This window comes from Mus caroli, unplaced genomic scaffold (assembly GCF_978045245.1).
Source record: "Mus caroli unplaced genomic scaffold, Mus_caroli_1 scaffold_5, whole genome shotgun sequence".
NCBI lineage: Eukaryota > Metazoa > Chordata > Mammalia > Rodentia > Muridae > Mus > Mus caroli.
The window spans coordinates 75,167,018-75,188,693 of NW_028227260.1; the positions used below are offsets into that span (position 1 = coordinate 75,167,018).

Below are 21,676 nucleotides of genomic sequence, written 5' to 3' on the forward strand. Positions count from 1 at the left end.
TGCAATGTAGACAACATGTGTGGTTGAGCATGCAGCAGAGGAAGTAAGAAGAAGCAGGTAGCAGAGGTGTTCCTACATCACTACATTGCTTTGCCAGAATTTTGGATTTTATAGTCCTTTTAATCAAATGGGAAAACAATTTATATATTTATCATTTTGTTTTTTAGTTTAAATAAAGAACTCACCCTTACTATGCTTCATTTCACCTGGAATGAAAACCGGTTTATAATGGTTGTGTCTCTTGTAGCACATTGCCAGAGCTGCGTGTGTCATGCATGGAGTGGTCTATGTCTGGCCAGGATAACCTAGGGGCAACACCTTTTTAAGTGGTAAAATAAATCTAATGAATATTTTAAAAACAGAAAAGAAAATCCATGTGTGTGTGTGGGGTTGCATACTCTGCTCCTTGGGGTTTTGACTCAGTGGGTCTCTGGTGGGATCCATACAGCTTTGTCTTTGACAAACTTTATGGATGATTCTGATGCTTATAACATTTGCAAGTCCTCTGAGGCATAATATGAACAACTCGAGTAAAGAGACCTGCTTGTCTCTAAATCATCCATCATGGTCAAAGGCAGGAGAGGGGGTGGGAGGGCAGGTAGTAGGGCCATAATGACTAGGTATCAATTCACTGATGGTGTCAGCTTTTGACTCCATAAATAGGAACCATTTATGGGCCACACTATACTATTTAAAAACAGATCTAAGACTTTTAAAATGTGCTTCTAGGACTTTAAGATACTACATTAAGAATCATATTGAGTAGAAATGGATTTCAGATCTGTCTGTTTTATATTTCATATGCCACAAAACTAGGTCCTGTCCACAGCCTTCCCCTTTTGGAATCTGTACCTGAGCTGTTTCATATGACTTGGACATGACTGAGATGATAGCCTCCTGATAGACTGCAAAGAAAACAAACATCCTGTTTACAGCAACACACGGCTCTTTTCATACTCCAGGAGTGACCTCGAGAAGCAGCTGAACATGCTGAGCCATATTGTCTAAACATTAATTATGCCCCAAGCAGCATTGTTGTTCTTGAGTCTTGGCAAATGCACTGACAACTAGATGGAGAACTCTACGCAGTGGCATTCCATGGGTGAATTTACTGGACTCTGGGAGCTCATGCTACAGCTAACCTATCCTGTGCTTACTTCCTTACCTAGCCTGTGCTTACTTCCTTACCTAGCCTGTGCTTACTTCCTTACCTAGCCTGGCAACTGACTGTGTTCCAGGAGAAGCACCCTGCTGGAGAAAAAAAAAAATAGCATACCCAAGATATAAGATACAATTTGCTAAAAGCATGAAACTCAAGAAGAATGAAGACCAAAGTGTGGACACTTTGCCCCTTCTTAGAATTGGGAACAAAACACCCATGGAAGGAGTTACAGAGACAAAGTTTGGAGCTGTGATGAAAGGATGGACCATCTAGAGACTGCCATATCCAGGGATCCATCCCATAATCAGCTTCCAAACGCTGACACCATTGCATACACTAGCAAGATTTTGCTGAAAGGACCCAGATATAGCTGTCTCTTGTGAGACGATGCCGGGGCCTAGCAAACACAGAAGTGGATGAGCACAGTCAGCTATTGGATGGATCACAGGGCTCCCAATGGGGAAGCTAGAGAAAGTACCCAAGGAGTTAAAGGGATCTGCAACCCTATAGGGGGAACAACATGATGAACTAACCAGTACCCCGGAGCTCTTGTCTCTAGCTGCATATGTATCGAAAGATGGCCTAGTAGGCCATCACTGGAAAGACAGGCCCATTGGACTTGCAAACTTTATATGCCCCAATATAGGGGAATGCCAGGGCCAAAAGAATGGGAATGGGTGGGTAGGGAAGTGGGGGGCACTATGGGGGACTTTTGGGATAGCATTGGAAATGTAATTGAGGAAAATATGTAATAAAAATATTAAAAATTAAAAAAAAAGAAAGAAGAAACCTTGCACCATAATGATCGTGCGAAACGCACGGCATGTCCTTTTATTTTATGACATTACAGGAAGGTGGACTTGTTAAGGAACATTTAGACTGCTGCTATTAATTATCAGATTTAAAGATCACCTCATCCTGTGAGAAAGATGGATTAGCAGTCACCGTTTGTGAGTTTCCAAAGGATGAAATAGAGAGAGAAAAAGGATAGAAATGGGAGCATCTTCCCAGCTGTGTTGTTAGATGACCTTGTGCCCCGGTGTGTTTAAATTGCTTACTTCCTATAACTCTATTAAAAAAAAAAAAAAAAGAACTTGAATTTTGGACCCCCAAACTTGGAATCTTTTTTGTGTGTTTTGGTTTTTAGTGTTTTGTTTTTAAAGACAGGCTCTCTTTGTGTTGCTTTGGCTGTCCTGAAACTCTCTCTATAGATGGGCTAGCCTCAAACTCACAGAGATCTGCCTGCCTCTGCCTCTCAAATGCTGGGATTAAGGGCCTATAACACCAGTTAGAAAAGACTTGGATTCTAATCCCATTTCTACTCTACTTTTACTGGGAAAGCTGTTCAGATGTGAACTGTCTAGTCTTTAAAACAGGGTGAAATTTTTGAGAATCCAATTTGATGATCCACATAAACAGAGTAAGACTCTAAAATATTAGCCACTTAGTAATAATAGTGAGGAGGTCAGCTCAGGAACTTTAGAAAATTCTACCAGACTCCTCCCCTCCTGGAAGAGAAAGGTCATAGGTACCCCTCCCCTCTAGAAGGGAGGGGCTAATTACATTCCTCAGACCACAGGGAAGAGGGGCCGACCACCACCAACCACCAACCACTGGCCACCTGCAGGTAAGGGAGACACATTCCCCAACCGTTGGCCACCTACCTCATTCCCTATAGACCAATCAGTTTAAAAGTCACATTGTTCTGCCAATCACATTGTGCCTAATGACTGCTGCCTTGAGAACTGTATAAAGACCCACTGGACAGGCTGCGCGTGATCATTCTCTCTCCCCATATGCAGGGTGACCCCAACATGTTGGAACAATAAATTCCTCTTGCTTTTTGCATCAATTCCTGGCTTTGCATCGTTGTTCACTCAGGGAGTCCCCGGTAAGCTAAGGCTCACCAAAGTCTTAAAATAGTAATATTGGACCATTGGTGGAATTATTCCTTTAGGTTTTGTGCTGTCTTTTCCTTGCCCCAACTCCAATCGCTTGTCCAGGACTCTTGCTACAGACTGCTTGTAGAAGTGCTAATGTTCACTATGCTGCTTGACAGTTTGCTTTCCTGGCTAGAGCTCCTTGGGGGATTTGTATAAGGGAGATGATAACAAAAGAGAAGATTCCATCAAGTGGTGGGCAAAAGGCCAAACATCTCTGGAAACCACAAGCAGCAGGGCTAGTGGCAGAACCTTAAGAGAGATGAGGGATGACACATCTCTAGTAATTGGTGTTCACATCTGGGTGCAGACCTCAAGAGCCTCAGCTGAGAAAGGTGCAACAAATTCACTCTCTGCTGGTAATTATGTGGAGCTAGATGAAGAGGGCAGTGGAGATGTGAGCTGGGCTGAAGACTAGGAAAGCCCTCTCCTGATTTTACGGACGTTTCAGACACTTGACTGCAGAACAACTATACAACAAAGCCTGAGACTGAATTTCCCATCTGCTGCAAAAAGCGGAATCTTAGAAGAATATGTTTTTTAAAGAGCTGTTTTCATTGTTGTTTATATTACCATGTTACAAGGGGAATCGAATCTAAAGCGTCCTTATAATAGCCAAGTGGTCTACCACTGACATACACCCTTAGTTGTAGAGGCATACTTAATTTTAATCAATACAAATACAAGTTTGTGAAGTAATATTTATATGTACTGTATTAGGAGTCATCATCATAGCAGTAATAGTACTGCATTTATTGTTTTATTCTGTTTCCTTCCTTTTGGGTGGAGGTAGGTGTTTGGTGAGACTTAAGCCTTTAAAAAATGATTAGGCTTTAAAAAATTCCCTCTGTTGTAAAATTTTAATTTATAGAGCTATACCACTTAACATTAAAATGGATTTTTAAAAGTATTTTGTAAGTGGATAGTTTCAGTTCATTAAAATGCTGCCAACATGGTAAGACTGTACAGGATAAAAATTTAAATCATTACTGGCTGCATGCTTTAAAAAAAATCATACATGCAAGTACTGTAATCATGATGCAAATATGTTACTAAAATTCAAAAGTCAACCATAGCACTTCTAGTTTCTGGTCCTTTAATGAATTATTTCTGGAGAGCAGTAAAATGGCTTAGTAGGCAATAGCTCTTGCAGACAGGCCTTACGACCTAAGTTGGATTCCTGAGACCTATATGGTAGAAGGAAAGAATCATAGCACATACATGCATATATGCACATGTGTGCATGCACACACACACACAAAACAAAAAAATTATATATGAATAATTTCTCTTGAACACTAAAGACTTCCACCAAGTACTTGTCCATGTCCGTGGATCAAAAACAGTGGTTTTATGAATAAAACCACCCCAGGGAATTCCTACCATAAACCTAGCAGTAGATGTAATTAATATGACACATCCTTTCAACTCACCACAAGCATTTTTATTCGTTCACACATAAGTCCCAGAGCCAGCCACTCAACCAACAGAACAAAATAGCTTTTCCTTAATTGTGCCCTAACTCTCCTCAGGCTAGAGCTGTCCGCTATTAAGCTGGTTTGTGATACTCTGAAAAGATAATCTAAGACAAAGGTCTCTTTCTACTGAGATCACATAGTCCCAAAGGCATGCAGGGGTGGCTCAGGCGAGTCTTGAGAACAGGGAGCTTTAAAGGAGCCAGTGTCCAGAACCTCCGCTTCTAACAGTATAATTTCCTAAAATTAATATGCCAGAGAAAGTCTTTTCCATATGAAACAGCTCTCATTACAATTTTCAAAAGAGGTACCATCCACACCTTACTGTGGTGCATTGCAAGGGTGGGGGGGGTAACACTTTCAGGGCAAACTTTAAAGAACATTCGGAGCACCCCGAACCTATAGAGCAATACTTCTCAACCTTCCTAATGCTGTGACCCTTTAATACAGTTCCTCATGTTGTGGTGACCCCAACCATAAAATTATTTTCAATGCTACTGCATAACTGTCATTTTCTGCTGTTATGAATCATAATATAAATATCTGATATGCAGGATATCTGATATGTGAGCCCTGTGAAAGGGTATCCCACTGCCGTCCACGCCAAGGGCTTGTGACCCACAGGTTGAGAACCGCTGTCTAGTGCCTCCTTGTCTTTCCCTCCTATATACAGACTTCTGTTACAAGTGAAAACTGGCATTAGGAACCAAACAGAGCAGAATGGAGAATGATGCAAATTTTGGCCTAACAATTTTTCTTCTGCTTCTCTCGTCTATTATCAGAGAACACATGGATCTTGAGGGGCAAGGTCCAGGAATTCAAAGTAAACGGAGCACTGGAAAGAAATATTGAATGTGAAAAATAGCTTTTTCATGTAGTTAAGGGTAAGCATTTTTCCAGCTATTCTCAACACTCATATTGAATCCTAAAAATGGCTTTTCTCTTGTAGTTAAGAGTAAGCATTTTTTCCAGCTATTCACTTCAAAATCACTTTAATAAGCCAAAGCTCTATAGGCTGGTACGGCTGCATCTCAAAAATGTATCTGGAATATTTTCCAGAATTATAAAAATTTTAAGATACACTGGAATAAAGGCGTGGGTAAAACATTTACATTATTTTTGCATGCATTACACTATATTTTACATGCATTATTTTAAAGGAAGTTAAAAAACTATTTTATAAATTCCCATAATAAAATATTTCATTTACAAGTATGACTTATCCAATTTTGATATTTAAAATGTTTATTTTCTACATCCTCCTGATAAAAAATAAACTTACTTACAAATGATTTTTAATAATATGCTTCTTTCCTCTTTAAATCCATAGGAAACTTTTAATCATGGTACTTAATGAAGATAATTGAGTTATTTCTGACTTTTATACTTGATTTTATGGAGTCATTCCTGAAATCCAAATATTACAATCTGATGATACACACACTAAGTATTTCATTTTGTTTTATTTTATTATGAGACAGGGTTTCTCTGTGCAGTCCTGGCTGTCCTGGAACTCACTCTGTAGACCAGGCTGGCCTTAAACTCAGAAATCCGCCTGCCTGTGTCTCTCCAGTGCTAGGATTAAAAGCATATGCCACATGTCTAGCTCAAAATAATATGCCTTTCAAAAACATACTTCTCATGTGAAACCCTGTCTCAAAGAGTGGAGATAGCCCAGCAGTTAAGAGCAAGTACTGCTCTTGAAGAGGACCTGCATTTAGCTGCCAGCACCCTCATCAGGTGGCTTACAACCTTAGGCACACCATCTGTAACTTCATTTCTAGGGACATGCAACACCTTTGGCTGCTAGTACCTGCATTGACATGCACATACCCTCCCTATATATACACATGATTAAAAACAAGAAAATAAATCTTTTTTAAAAATCCATATTTTTCTTTTTATAAATATCCTATAATTTAATCTGTGAATTATATTACTTTGCAACAAATTAAATATGCTGGCTCATTGTCTTGTTTATAACATTTGTTGGATCTTTATTATTTTAATCGCGAATGATTCTACTTTTAGATACATATATTTTAGGACCATTTCTTGGTATTTTTATAAAGCTTCCTGGAATGTATTAATGTAGTTGAATTAAAAGCCATTATGCTGATCTCCAGGTTTTTAGTAAATCTGATAATAAGACCCCATTTTGCCTATTAAAAAAATATACTCTGCAAATCCAATAGGTTAAAATCCTAGCCTCCACACTTTGTTTTGTTTTGTTTTGTTTTTTTTTAATGCTTTAAAAGTAAATGCCAAAGACATTTTTTTCCAGAAATTGTTGGATTAGTGATGGTGTAACATGATTACCGATACTTCTATTTCCCCTCTCTTTTGGTATATCTGCTTGAATAAGTTGCTTTCAAGTAAAGTAGCAAGGGTGATAATTAAGAGCCATTTGATAAGTCTTGATAAAACCTTTTGTTATAACTTCCCAGAAAGGGAAAGAACAAAGGATTCTAAGAGCAGGTCAGACCATCTCCAATCCATTCTTTGCAGACCATCTTATCAGGCCACTACTTGACACACAAATGACAACAACAATACACTGTGTTCCTGAGCTAAGGAATTCAAGGAAATGCGTGATATCACTTTAACTCCTTCCATTCCCATCTATACATTTGTGTGAACAAGTATTTCAGTACTTACTAAAGCAAGGAAAACAAATTATTGCTATACCTTGCCTCAATCTGGTAATAAGTTATATTCACCCATAGATACATTCATAAATAAGAATATCCTATTCATCTTATTAAAGGAGGAATTGCTGATCAAATTTATTTTTATATTTAACAATCACTTATCAAAATGTGTAACGTGGTACGTGTGTTTGGATTTCCGCACCGATTTCTTCTTTAGAACTGTGACAGAGGCAACTAAAAGGTTTGCAGCACTGAAGCATCACACTAGGAAAATTATAGGCAAGAGCAACTTTAGGAGAAAAATGGAAATTTATAAAGTATTAGAAAAAAATGAAGAGTTTGTTTTGTATTCTACAAATATATAATGGCACATTTAAAAGTTTTTACATGCCACTGGAGGCATGTAAGTGACTGAAAAATAATGTTTAATTAAGTTAATTGTTTTGGAATAGACAGAGTTTGCTGAATGGTTCAAACTGGCCTGAAACTTGCTACCTACATAGCCCAGGATAGCCTCAAACCCATGATTCTCCTACCTTAACCTCCCAAATTCTTGGGTTATAGTTATATACCAGCATATCTGGGTACAATTATGTTTTAAAAATTCATGTTGTGATTCTGGCTCCTGGTGTGGCATGTCACCACACCATTGTACAAAGGAAGAAATAGCTGAAAAAAATCAATATGCTTTCATACATTTATCAGAGAAATGAAGGCAAAGGGCAAACTGCTATTAAAGAGAGAAAGAGAATTGAAGAAGGAGAGAGAGAGAGACAGAAAGAAGGATAAGAGAGGGAAAGGAAGAGGGAGGGAGGGAGAGAAAAAGAGAAAGATAGAGAATATGAACATATAGAATATATATCACAACTTATTGAACCAGAAATCCATAGACAGAAACCTCTGAAGGTGCCAGTGGCAGCAAGATGTAAAATGACATCTTGCTGAGGCTCATGTGGACCCATGAGAGAGTTCAAAATTCTCCAGGTGGCAGTACTCAGTCTAGAGACAGGACAGAGAAGGGAGCAAGAAATAGTTTCTCCTTTGGGTCCCTTTATCTGACTTGCTGAGTAGCCATTGGTTTTCTTGCCATTCTCAAAGAACTCCATTCAATAGTCACATGGTTAGTACCCTTAGTAAAATCTGCAAGTTTCCCTCTGAAATTTTCAGGAAGGAGTTTTTAACATTTGCATAATATAACAGGATACTAGACACTAGAATGTCCTAGCTGTACATTTTTCCCCTCTTAGAGATCTCAAGGATTATTATAGTGCCTAGTTCAATGCAGTGCCATGGAAGCTACAGAAATGGCATACAGGTCTCCTCAGTCAAGTACTAGCTCGTCACTAAAATTAGCATAGGTAAGTCTTCTAGAGAAGGAAAACATCTGTCTATACCAAACCATATTTCTCTTTCCATACTCTTAGGAAGTACATCAGCTCCTTCATTGTGAACCAAGATGCCCTGGATATATAAATCCCCATTTCTTTATCACACTGTACTTAGTTATACAACCAATTAGGTCCATCTTATTAGCATGGCACTGTCTTAAGTGCTGCAGGTCACACATAAATTACATAGACAATGACCTTATGCTCCATCAATCATCCTAAACCCCTTTAATTCTCCAACATTTGAAATCAGAGTAATATTGCCTTTTCCTTGATCCTCTAGAAAATTTTAGAAATGCAAATTTGATCATGTCACAAATAGCAGGAGAAAAGCATTAATGGAAAATGTAAGGTGGCTACCCTTGGTGGTGTCATTAATCTGTCTCTCTCTCTCTCTCTCTCTCTCTCTCTCTCTCTCTCTCTCTCTCTCTCTTTCTCTGATACAGTGGTACACAATTTCATGATGTAATTTCTCCTATGGTTTTAAATGTCACTTTAAATTTCAGGTATTGAACAAGTGAGGTGGTATGGGCTGAACTGGAAACATTAACAATGTCAGATTTTATTGATGGACATCTGAAAGGGGTACTTTTCAGGAAGCATATTATAAAGCAGTTTCTGGACAAAGAAATGCACTTCTTACCTCCTACCAACAAGTAGCTGTTGGGAAACAGTGTTTTTGCTTGCATAAGTGCCCTTGCGTGACCTGAGTGGAAGAGGTCAAATATTCCGTCTGCATACACTCTAACAGGCCTATCAACTGTGGAAGAAAGAGATACAGTTAACACAACTACACAATAAGTAATCCCCGTTACCTTCCATTAGAACTGCACAATAAGTTTACCTACAGAAGACACAGTAGCTATACATTATCAGTTTAACAGCAGTACATAAAATTGATTTTTTAAAAACTAGATTCTTTGAAAGCTATCAAAATCTAACAACACCACCAAAAAAAAAAAAATACCCACAAAGAATACAACATACAGTGTTACCCAACAAGGAAGACACATGGAGCACTCCGTAGTCTCTTCATCCCACTTAGTGAAATCTACCTGCCACTGCGGAAACTAAGGTTCCCTTTCGAGTTCTTCATTTGGTTCATTAATGATTTTAGACATGGACTTGAAAAGAGACCTGAGGGCAATTTTAATCATTTAAGTGAAAAGTAAGGTGGGGAGGTGAGAGTGGGTGAGTAGGTGGGTAAACACCCTCATAGAAGCAGGGGGAAGGGAATAAGACATGGATGGGGCTTGGGGGTACTGGGAAAGGGGATAACATTTGAAATGTAAATAAAGAAAATATCCAATAAAAAGAAAAATAAGTGAAAGTACAGTTTAAGTAAAATTCCTCAGCTGAATAAAGAGACCCCCCCCCAAAGCATCCAGCCATGTAGCAAATGGTCTTTTTTAGGTCCCTGCCCCTCCCATTTGTGTCTGAGGGCTTTGAGTCACACAGACTCTGTTTCTTAGATGATGTCAGGGTAAGAATGGGCAAGCTCTCTTTTTTCATGTTAAGGTTTTTTGGTGGGATCTCACTATATTGACCAGGCTGGCCTTGAACTCACAGAGATATGATAAAGGAATATGCCACCACGTGTAGTCATATGGTAATTTGGACATAGCGTTTAAAGTTACTCTTTATAACATGCTTCAATGGGACCATAGAAGAAAGGCCTTAGTCCTGTTCTCAAAGACAGTGATGCTCTGGTGTCTATTCGGTGCTCAGACTGTTGTTCATTTTTCTTTTCAATTCCAAAGTTCATTGGTGGCTGAAGTAAGCTGTGATGGGGATATTTTCATACCATAAATAGGGAAATGCTACAAAATAAGGCTCATTTCACCTTAGAAAGCACAATGTTTCCCAGCTTATCTTTGTACAAGGCCACCCTGGGGTGTAAGATAAAGACAGCATGTGACAGGCCCAAACAAGAAGGCAGTCAGTGTATCAAATTTGTATATAGAGTTGGTGCTTTGGATTAGAAGCAATCAATTGGTCCGTTAGTCCTTTCTAGTCCTGCAGGATGCTATTGCTGATCCAGACCAGACACCAATTTCCTTTGAATCAGAAGGGCATGCTGAACGGTTGGGTTTCATCAATGTAGTATATAAAGTGGCCACAACATGGAGGGAGAGGGTTATTGTTCTTGATATTTTTATACTGATAGCCAAGAAAAAGAAGAGGAGGAGGAGAAAGAGGAAGGAGAGGAGGAAGGAGAGAGAAGGAGAGGGAAGGAGAAGGAAGGAGAGGGAGGGAGGGGAGAACAGGGAGGGAGAAAGGAGACAGGCATGCATGTGGTGTCATCAAAGTCATCAGAGGATGACATTGAGAAATCTGTTTACTCCTATTGGATTTGGGGGCTCACACTCAGTCCACCATGCTAGTACAGCAAATAGTTTTACCCACTGAGCAATCTCACTAGCCTGGTTATTTTTTTTAAATAAATATAAGAATCATATTGACTTTAAAAAATACATGTATATATTATATTCATGCTCTAAAATGAAGTATTAAGGGAATGGGATATGGCCTCATGGTAGAGTGTCTGCCTAGCATGTAACAAGGGCCTGAGTTCAGACTTCTGCGCCTCACACCAAAAAATGGGGAACTGAACACAAAAGAGATCATTGCAAACTTCCATTAACTGATTTAGGATTTAGATTTAAAATTGTGATTAGTTATTGATGCAACCCGACCTCATTAATTTAGAACATAAAGAAATATCACATTAATAGATTCAGATGGTACAATCTTGCTAATAAATTAAATTTCTGCAATAGAAAAAAATCTAGAGATTTTATGTCAGACTGAGAACTGCAACTATTTTCAATTATATACTATTTTGAACAAACAGAATTGCTTTCACAGGATGATACTGTATTCTAAATAAGGCGCAGTAAACAGAAAATGCTCTGAAATAACAAACTGTCTAATGAGGGATCTTGGATTTCAATGCTCTTATTCAATTGCAATTCAATTGAGGAAAATTTGTTTTAAGATATAAATCCCACAAGAAAGCAGATGGCAGTTTTGTGGAAGTTTTTGTTAACGATTCAGAGGTGATCAGGATAAATGAATTCAGGAAGCAGAGAGGAAGAAAGTAAAGAAAGATGCCATAATTACTGGGGGAAAGGCCATTTAGTAAATTTCAAGACTATCTGTAGAGTTGATTTTGCAGTCAGATCACTTTTTAAAATTGTACTGTGTCAGCAACTTCCAGACTGGAAAACTCCTACAGGGCCCCAAGCAAAAAGAGAAACCTGGTTTCTTGGTCTCTTCAAGGGATGGAGGGAATGAGAAAGGAGGGAAGGGGCAGGGAGGGAAGAACAGGTGGGGAGGGAGAGAGACAATGGGGAGAGAGAGAGAGAGAGAGAGAGAGAGAGAGAGAGAGAGATTAAACTGGAGCAAACGATTACAGTGAAAGCATTGTTTATCTGCTGTACTCACACACCTTCCCTCATGGCAGGGCCTGAGCATGCTTGACTTAGTCCTGAAGCTAGCCGAGGACAGCCCTCACAGGGAAGGTCATTGTACTGGATAAGGAGGGGTATGAGGTAACAGGGAGCTGAAGTCCTAGCCCTACCCAGTTATGATACCACTTCTCTAGTCTTCTGGGGTTTTTCAAAGATTAAATGAGATGGGGCACATTCTGGCACTGAGAGCCGGCCCAGCCTTCCGACTCCACAGGTGCTCCCAGAGCAGCGGCATTACCCGGGAGATTGGCAAGAGTTACAGCGTAGTGGGCCCCAGCCCGTGCAGGACAGAATCACAGACTCCAGTGGGGAGTTCCAGACATCTGTATGTCCGAGAGTCCTCCTGGTGACTCTGATGCAGGCTCCAGTGTAAGAAGCCCTGCCACTTGACAGCTGAAGTGCAGCCTTGCAAGCTCTTTAAGTCTTCATTTCCTTATGTGTGAAATACTGAACGTCCTGACCATGTTGAGTTAGGAGAGCAAAATGATAGGGTACACATAAAGACCTTAGGACTTTGTACACATTGAGTAACTGCCTATTACTAGCAGTTGACCCACTTTCCCTTACCCTGTGGATTCCTTTAAGCTTGGGTTGTCTGCACATTGCAGTGGCTGTCCGAGCTCAGTCTGCTTTCCCATCAGAAATGCCTTAAATCTCCACTCACTCAACTAGTCTTATTTTTCACTCCATCCCAACTGACTGGACTGATCCACGCTTACCCCCAGACAGCTCTCTCTAGCTCTGTGCTTTCTGGCAAGTGTTCCCGTTCTATCCCTACAGAATAACTGTTTTCTGTGGACACAATCCAAAACTTCTCTCAAAAGAACTAGCTATGTTCTGTACCCTCCCTTATGTCTTGTCTGACCACTCCAGACCACACGAATGTGCCATTCTCTGAACTGTCACTTGTCATCAGTGTTGTACACTGTGCCTGTGTACAACATGTGAATGTGGCTTTTACTTTGTGTCTAACAGGCTTGCCCCTTTAATTATCATGAAAGCCCTTGGGAAACAGAAATGGTACTTAATATTTTTATATCTCTTTCCCGCTGGTCTTCTGATATAGGCTAAAGGAATAGCTGGAGGAATACACTTCTAGAACAAAACCCAGTCATTTTAGGGGCTCACTTAAAACATACAAATGACATTTCAGAAAAGTTACAGCTATAGTGACTTAGTTCATCAACACCTTGAAAGTGGACTTTTGCAGAACCTGTCTGTCACAAAAGCCATGTGGAACAAGACATTGCCCCTGTTTTGCAAATGGGAAGATGAAGCCAGATCTTCTTCCTGAATTGCCAAAGTCTGTGGAACTAGTAAATGACAGATCTTGGGCTTAAGCATCTCCTGCATTTTTACCTTGGCAACTTTGATTTGTATACTTATTGCTGCTTTGATCCTTTTGTTACAGGAGGGTCTTACTCTGCAGCCTATGTTATCTTGGAACTCGTAGACTACCACAAGCCATGCTGTTCCTGAATTCACAGCTGGCCTTGTGCTTCAGCCTCCTCAGGGCTGAGACTGCAGATGCAAAGCCTCATACTCAACTGCTTCTCGCTAGGAATGCCCACTGGGCTACGATCACAGAATTCTGCTCTGAAAGGAAGCACTGCTCACACAAAGCTGTGCGATAACTTCAGATGTCAACACGAAGCTCATTTGAGAAATGAGAACAGCCTCACCTGGTGTTCCTAAGCGGGCCTGGGCAACGGTCAGTTTTTCATGAGGTGCTTGGCACTGGCAGCTGGATTCATCAGCAAATGGGGCTGGTGCAGTCAGGGTCTAAAAGGGGGAAAGAGAAGGGAAATACACGCTGATAAAGATTTCTTTAGCATAATCCTCCTCCCTTGAAGTTTCCTGTTTGGTAGGCAGGTACGACTAAGAAGGAAATAGCAGGTCACGATGGCTCACACCTGTAGTCCCAGTGCTTAACTGAAGAGCAGGGTGATCATAGTTAGTTCCAGGCCAGCCTGAGCTATGGAGTGAGGTCCTCCGTGTTCCACAATGGCTCAGGCTTCAGAGGGTGAAACCCATGGGGCTAGTGGGAAAGAGCAGAATATATCTGCTGGGCTTGCCAGAGCAATATTATACTCCTAGAAATAAAGCTTTGTCACAGTCCCTTCCCCCTCCTCTTTAACTGATGCGTTGAGAATATTAAGAGCTAGTCAGCCATGGTGACTTACACATGTAATCCCAACACTCAGGAGACTGAGACAGGAAGATGGAGAGTTCAAGGCCAGCCTGAGCTATAGAGTAAGACCCTGTCTTAAAAACTAAGAACAAATAAAATGTTTAAAAGAAGAAATAATAGATCTGTACGGTGCCTACCATATGCCAGGTGTTAGATGGGATTCTCTGGGACTGCCATCTCTTTCTGGCCTCCCAACACACGAAGCTGTGTACATATTTCTATCCTTCCATAGGGTACCATCATACTATGCCTATTTCACAGAAAAGGCAACCGAGGCTCAGGAAGATTTAAAAATATGCTAAGTCATGCCCTTGGAAAATCATAATGTCCAGCTTTGAGCATCTCCCAACCAACAAGGGCAGTCTTCAGATATTTAGACTCACCCACACCCGGGACACTCGGCTGAAAGGAACCTCATATTCAGAAGCGTGGCACGACATCTCCTGTAATTCACACACACACACACACACACACACACACACACACACACACACCAGCCTGGCCAATCACAGATGCTGATGTCTCTTCAATGCAAAGGCCAAAGCTGATATCTGCACCGGAGAGAGCCTAAAAGCACAGCAATTCTGGCGGGCTGCAGATAACTGCTCCTGTGGTAGCTCCCCCAGCTACCAATGGCTAGAGGCCCCGCCCCAGGCAGCTTGGGCTGAGGCTCTGGGGAACGCTGTGAGAAAGATGTAGTCACTTGGAAGCCTGCCCAGGAAGTGGCCCTGCATTTTTTAGTCAGCCTCTTAAAATGAAAACCTCACTCTCTCCAGACAGAGGAAGACAAAGCGGGCGGTGTTTGTTGTAAACAGGGCAATCCAGAGTTGTCCATTTGCAGTCTTTAAGCTATGTCATTACCACAGTCACCTCATTTTTTGGGTTTGTTTTTGTTTTAAGCTAAGGTTCACTAGTCACTGCAAACATTACTCACAGTGCTACATGAATTGTTTATTAGAGACAGAGACAGGTGGTATTTCGTAACTTGGGAAGATGTGGCTAAGGAAGGATCTAGACATTTGAACAAGGGATGTGATTTACATCTGCCATCAATTTACTCATATTTCTTCAGTTACTTATTCACTCAAATCTCCATCAGGCGCTGTATGAAAATCTAGGGCTAGATATAGGGATTAAAGCTAGCCCATTCCTTGACTTTTTAATTGTTTTTAAAAGTCAGGACCTTGTTACATATCCCAAGCTGACCTTGACCTCAGAATCCCCCTACCTCATCCTCCCAAGTGCTAGGCTAATAGCCACACACTATCATGCCTGGAAGTTAGTCCTTGCTCTCGACAAGACCGTGTTCTCCAAGGCACCATGTTTTCTACACTGACAAAAATCCCTGGCCCCATCCTGGGGTCCCTTTCACTATCTTCTACTCTGAGGCAGGAATCCTACTGCAGTTTCATTTGGAGATCTCCTAATTAGTTACCTGAGACTTCCATAACTCCCACCCTGTCTTCAGAGCTCTGGCAACAAACCAAGACTCTGGCGAAAAAGAATTGGGGAACGCGACTCCACTTTTTTTTGTTTTGTTTTCTTTTTTTTCTCGGATACATTAAGGTGATTTGGGGGCTCTAGTAGGGCAGAGAAATGTGTGTAATGTGGCAAAGAAGTGCCATATGTATTTGTAAGACTCCCGTTCAAATCTCCTTTGTAGCACTTGCTGAGTGTATACACACACATATTATAGAGTGGAATCTGTCTGGCTAAGCTCATGTTTTCAAATCAGGATACAACCAGACTTGGCTAGAGCTGTATCAGATGGACTCTTGGTTCTAACAGTGGTGGCAATGAAAGTCATGGGTGGCCCAATATCATCCCTACAGGAACTAGCTATATATGTGGTTTATACATGTTCCTAAAAGCAAGTTCTATAATGTATCTGGATTCAGTCTCATCTGTAAACAGGGTAAATATTTTACAGGATTGTTCTGAGAAACAAAGATTATATGTGTGCTATACTTAGTAGCCAATACATTGTACCTACAGCTGCTATCCTTACTCATTAGATTACACATCGCACTACCTATTATTGTACCATGATAGATAATGTAGTTCTCCATACAAACAAGAAAAACGACTCAGAAATGCATTTGAACAACACAACCCAAATTAGTAAAGTGGTTGAAAATGAGAGTGTCTTGTGTGTTGTGTTGCTCGCGTGTGCATGTCTGTGTGTGAATAAACCTCATGTTTGTGGGTACCCACAGGAGCCAGAAGAGGGCAGCCAATCCCCTGCAACTGGAGTTACAGGCAGTCATAAGCTACCTGACACAGGTACTGCGGACCAAACCTAGGTCTCCTAGAAGAGTAGCAAGTGTTCTTAACTACTGAGCCATCTCTCCAGACCCAGATGAAAATATCTTATATTAATGATTTCTTGTCTGTTTCTGTTTTGTTGTTGTTTGTGAGAATTTTTAAAGATACAGTTTTACGATTATGCTAGTCCAGGTTAGCTATAACTTGTTATAGAGTCCAGGCTAACCTGGAACTCTGCTTCAGTCTTCACATATTTGAATTTAACACAGCTGTTTCATTTGCATGTGTATATGAACAGTTAATCTTTATCATATAGTCTCAAATAAATGACGATTTAGAAATATTTTTATGTACTAGCATCAAAGCTTACTAGACAAAGTGTTGTTGTTTCATAAGGAAGATGTATTAAGAGGGTGGAAAAGCTGGCATTTAAAACAGAGGAAAATTGTACTGAAAGATGAAGATAGTTTATGTGTGCTGTGCGTTTTGCTGTTGATTTTCATGGTCTGGAAGTACGGAAATGGGAAGACTGAAGAGAAGGAAAACAGACAGAACCCCTCAGTGCATATGTGTGCTTCTGTGTGCAGCATGAACACAGATGAGCATCTGTAACTGCAGTTGGCATGGGGAAAGTTTATTTTTGAAAGAACAGGGACAATGCAAAAATAAACAAGTTGAAGCCTGCTTTCCAGAACATTTCCTTTCAAAGTGATGCTGAATAGACCTTGGGTTGAGCATTTGATACTATATTGGAACAATAGGATGGCTCAGTGGATAACGGTGCTTTCCATGTAAGCCCAGCGACCCAAGTTCAGTTCCTAGAACCCATGTAAAGGCAGAAGGAGAGATCAGACTCCACAAAGTTGTTTTATGGCCTCTATACCTACAAATTATTATTATTACATTATTATTTTAATTTAAAAGTATTAAACTCTATATTCAACAAGATTTGGTTAGGGCCTGGAAAATACCAACTAGTTCCTGCGACTTGAAGTAATATTGTTTCAGTCTGAACACATCAGACTATAATTAAAAAAAAAAACAAACTCCCTTTCAACACAAAATAAACCATTTAATGTCTAAAGAATCTATGCTTATTAGGTTCTATTTTCTCTACATACAAGCAATAGGATCACCTCAGAACAATTGGGAATAAAATACCTGGAGTCACCTAGGAGAAGAGAGAATCGGCCAATCTGGCCTTTGACCTATCTAGTTGTCTACGAGGGTCCCTATCTATTCTTTAACCTTTACCAAAGCCCAAATGATTACTGGGATACTCTGATGTATTCTGGAGACAGGCCTTTTGTTAAGACATGAAATTGGGGCCCAATAACACAGTGTAATAACTAAGTCTTTGATTGTCTACCCAGTGATGCATATAAAGTGTCAAATATATTTGCTCATTTAGTTTGTACAAGAACTCTGTAGGATAGGTTCAATGTCTAGCAAACTATATAGGACCTGTCTGCAATAGTGATATCAGTTGATGACAAGAAGCCACAGACAGCAGTGATAGATCCTTTAGACTCAGTTGTCTTTGTTGACTCCCTCTGAACTGAGTAAACATTCAAATTTTTAGACAGGATGAGGAGACCACAGAAAGAAGATAATGAAATGCCTGATAATCCAGAAGGGGAAACTCAAACAATTAACTGAAGAAGTAGCAGTACATGGCAGATATTTTCACCCTGACTTAGTGAAGCATGTAGCCATTGTCAAGCCTCAAGCCTCAGCTCAGACTCTAAGGCATCCAGATCACCTTTTCTAGTGTTTCTAGCACAAGCTACACAGTTAACTGATGCTAGCTCTCTGGGAGGTAGGCAAATAAAGGAACAAATAAGAAAGGAAGGGAAGAGAGGTGACTCTGGGGCAGCAGTCTACCAAAGTGAAGAGTGACCTTATCAGAACATGGAAAGATAATAATTAAAAAGACAAGCACAATTTCCCATCATTTCATATTTGTAACCAAAGTCCCATTCTTTTCAATGTACAATTCATAGAAATCAAGTGACTAGAATAGTGGGGGTCATCAGAACCATAGACCACACCTCCCTGAAGAACCATAGTCCACATTCAAAGTTGGGACTATGAGACACAAGAGATCATTCATCAGAAGACTGATGACTTTCAAGGGATAAGAAGCCATGGCCAGTGCCCCAGACTTCACATGTACACAGAAGGCCTTGGAAGACCACAGATTTGGTTCTAGGCCACAGTAAAGAGTCCTCCTGCCTAATTTAGGATTTCAGAACACCCAACCATTGCTTGCAAATGGGCTTCCCATTTGTCATGTGTTCCAGTACTGTAAACTGTACCACAGAGTCATACAAAAGCTATACTCCCAAAAGGCTTTGCAAAGGAAAGGACATTGTGTATTGGCCATTGTTTTACAGAATCTCTTTTACTGAGACTTGTCAAATATTTACCTAAAACAAAAACTGTTACATAGCTGGGAGTGTACTTGAGAGACCAAGGCAGAAGGCTCAGGAGTACCCAGCCAGATTAGGCCACATAGGAATTCAAGGGCAGCTTGAGATCCATAGCAAGACTTCTGCAAGTATGTGTGCAAGCAGGTGCATATGCACACACAGCTACATGCCCATACCTGAACACACACACATACACACATGCATGCACATGCACACAAAGATAGCTATCAGGTACAATATAAAATGTATGTTATAATTACTACTGGAGTGCAAAAAAAATGACACATAAAACCTGCACTTGTGCACTATGCATCGCTGACTGACAACAAAAATTTGAGAATTAAAAAAAAGACAACATAAAAAATTCTATTTCGAGCCGGGCGTGGTGGCGCACGCCTTTAATCCCAGCACTCGGGAGGCAGAGGCAGGCGGATTTCTGAGTTCGAGGCCAGCCTGGTCTACAGAGCGAGTTCCAGGACAGCCAGGGCTACACAGAGAAACCCTGTCTGGAAAACCCCCCCAAAAAAAAATTCTATTTCTCATCTCTGATAATTTTAAATCCAGATTTAATTTAGGATCATAAAAGTTTAGTCTGATTGCAAGATAGAAAAAAATAAAACAGTTGACCATAGGTCTGAAATACACAAGTCACTAGAGTCTGGAATTAGGGCATTGATTATGTAGAATCCCAAATCACATAGTTGATATGAAAGTCCTGCCAGCAGAAATCCATGGAGTGGAGGATAACAAGGCCCAGAATGTGGCTCAACACCAAGAAGTACCCTTTTCTCATTTTGTTAACTATAGTGTGTGTACACATGAAGAAGTGATGACAGACATCACCACAAAGACTGGGGCAGATATGTGTGTATCAAGAAGGAATCATTCCTAAGATATTTCCCTGAATGCAAGATGGAAATCCCCAAACAGTATACATGCATGTTAATACTGTGGAGTATCATTTATGATTTAAAAAGAGGGGGAAGGGTGAGGTAGAAATAGATCAGAATTATGCTGAGATGATAGCTATTGTTCACATGTGGCTATTTAAACGAACATGATACTTAAAACACAATAAGATTTAAAACAGAATCTCAGTCATGCTAGCCACACTGGAAGTATTTAATAAACACATATGGTCAACAGGTCCATTGGACAGTACAGAGAACATTGCTGTTATCACAGAAAGGGCTACTTAGCTTAGAAGAAGAAAGAGCAGGCACTTAATCACCTCCTTGGAAAGAAGATATATGAGTTCTTTTGCTTTGTTCTTATAATGAGAACATATTCATGTCATTTACATAATGTAAAAATAAATTTAAAGAAATATTTTCCTCTTCTGTGATTTCAGAGTTGCAGAAAATTTAATCAAGGATCAGGTGTCCTTAATATAGAGGGTAGATCTTACGGAAAATAAAAGCATTCAGCTATTATCTATAAACTAGCTGATATAATTCCTATGCATAGGGAAGTTTTAGAACTCATTTGTGCTTTTGAAAGATTTAAATCACTGTCATAATATCTGCTCATTATCCCTTTGTTCAACATTTTATACCATGTGAGTAGTACTTAGTGTGTGTTCGGTGTTGTTGTAGATTCTGAGGTCACATCAGAGGAAATAACAGACAGAAACAAAAACAAAAGCAAAAAAAAAAAACACAAAAACAGCAGGGCAGTGGTGGCACATGCCTTTAATCCCAGCATGTGGGAGGCAGAGGCAGGCGGATTTCTGAGTTCAAGGCCAGCCTGGTCTACAGAGTGAGTTCCAGGACAGCCAGGGCTACACAGAGAAATCTTGTCTCAAAAAACAAACACAAAAACAACCAACCAACCATCCAAACAACAACAACTGTCTTGTCCTCCTAATACCGAACAACAATGACAAACAATGAGAAGAATGTCAAATATATGCAGTGTGTTAAGTGGTGATTGCCGGGAGGATGCTGGGTGTCCTTCTTCAGCACTCTGCCTGTTTTCTTTTAGACAGGGTCTGTCACTGAAACTGAAGCTAAGCTGACAGTCAGCCCTAGTTAGTAATCATCCCACCTCTCTCCACTGGGGCACTGGGTTATATGTGTGTATGTGGCTACATCTTTTTTTTTAAAACATGGATGCTGAAATCAAAACTCAAGTTCTCGTGCTTGTATTCAAAGCACTCTTCCCTAATGAGTCATCTGTCTAGTCTCTGGTTTTTATTCGAGACAAGGTCTTATGTAGCCCAGGCTAGCCTTGAACTCACTATTTTTCTGGTGGTGGCTTGAGCTCTTGATTTCCTTTTGTTAGCCTTTGCTATGCTGGGATTACAGGCATGCATCACCACACCTGGCTTTGTGCTTTAGGGGATACATTGAGAACAAACTGGTAAGAGATCTTAGGTAGAACCAATACCACTGTACTAGAGGTAATAAGACATCAGATTTTACATAGATTTTGTGTAAATAAAATTTGGAATACATTGTATACAAAGTATAAAAAGAATAAGGAGCTAGGATAATTCTAAAGTAATTGGGAAGAAAAATGGGAGCACCTGGGTTATCATTCTCTGGATGGGAAAGGTTCTAAAAGTGAAAGTCTGTGGTAGGAAGGATGGAAAGGTTTTGGTTCTGTTCTCACTCCCTCACTTGGATATTACTGTTAGATCTCTACTTAGGGATGTCAGGCCTATATGTACAAGGCAGAAATTTGGGAGAGAGCACTAA

The 21,676-nt window shown here is 40.2% G+C and overlaps 1 protein-coding gene across 3 annotated transcripts in view; it reads right to left on the reverse strand.

The window, feature by feature from the left end:
- Positions 1-21,676, reverse strand: part of Pcyt1b (phosphate cytidylyltransferase 1B, choline) — a 92,087-nt gene that overhangs the window by 29,182 nt on the left and 41,229 nt on the right. For 2 of the 3 annotated variants that reach the window (XM_021153167.2, XM_021153166.2), the window contains exons 2-3: positions 13,772-13,871; positions 9,260-9,376 (exon numbers count right to left, since the gene is read on the reverse strand). In XM_021153167.2, the coding sequence (XP_021008826.1) occupies positions 9,260-9,376; positions 13,772-13,871 (217 nt within the window). Of the gene's footprint in view, positions 1-9,259; positions 9,377-13,771; positions 13,872-14,663; positions 14,743-21,676 lie in introns of those variants that run through there. The other variant, XM_085838129.1, reaches the window with a different exon arrangement.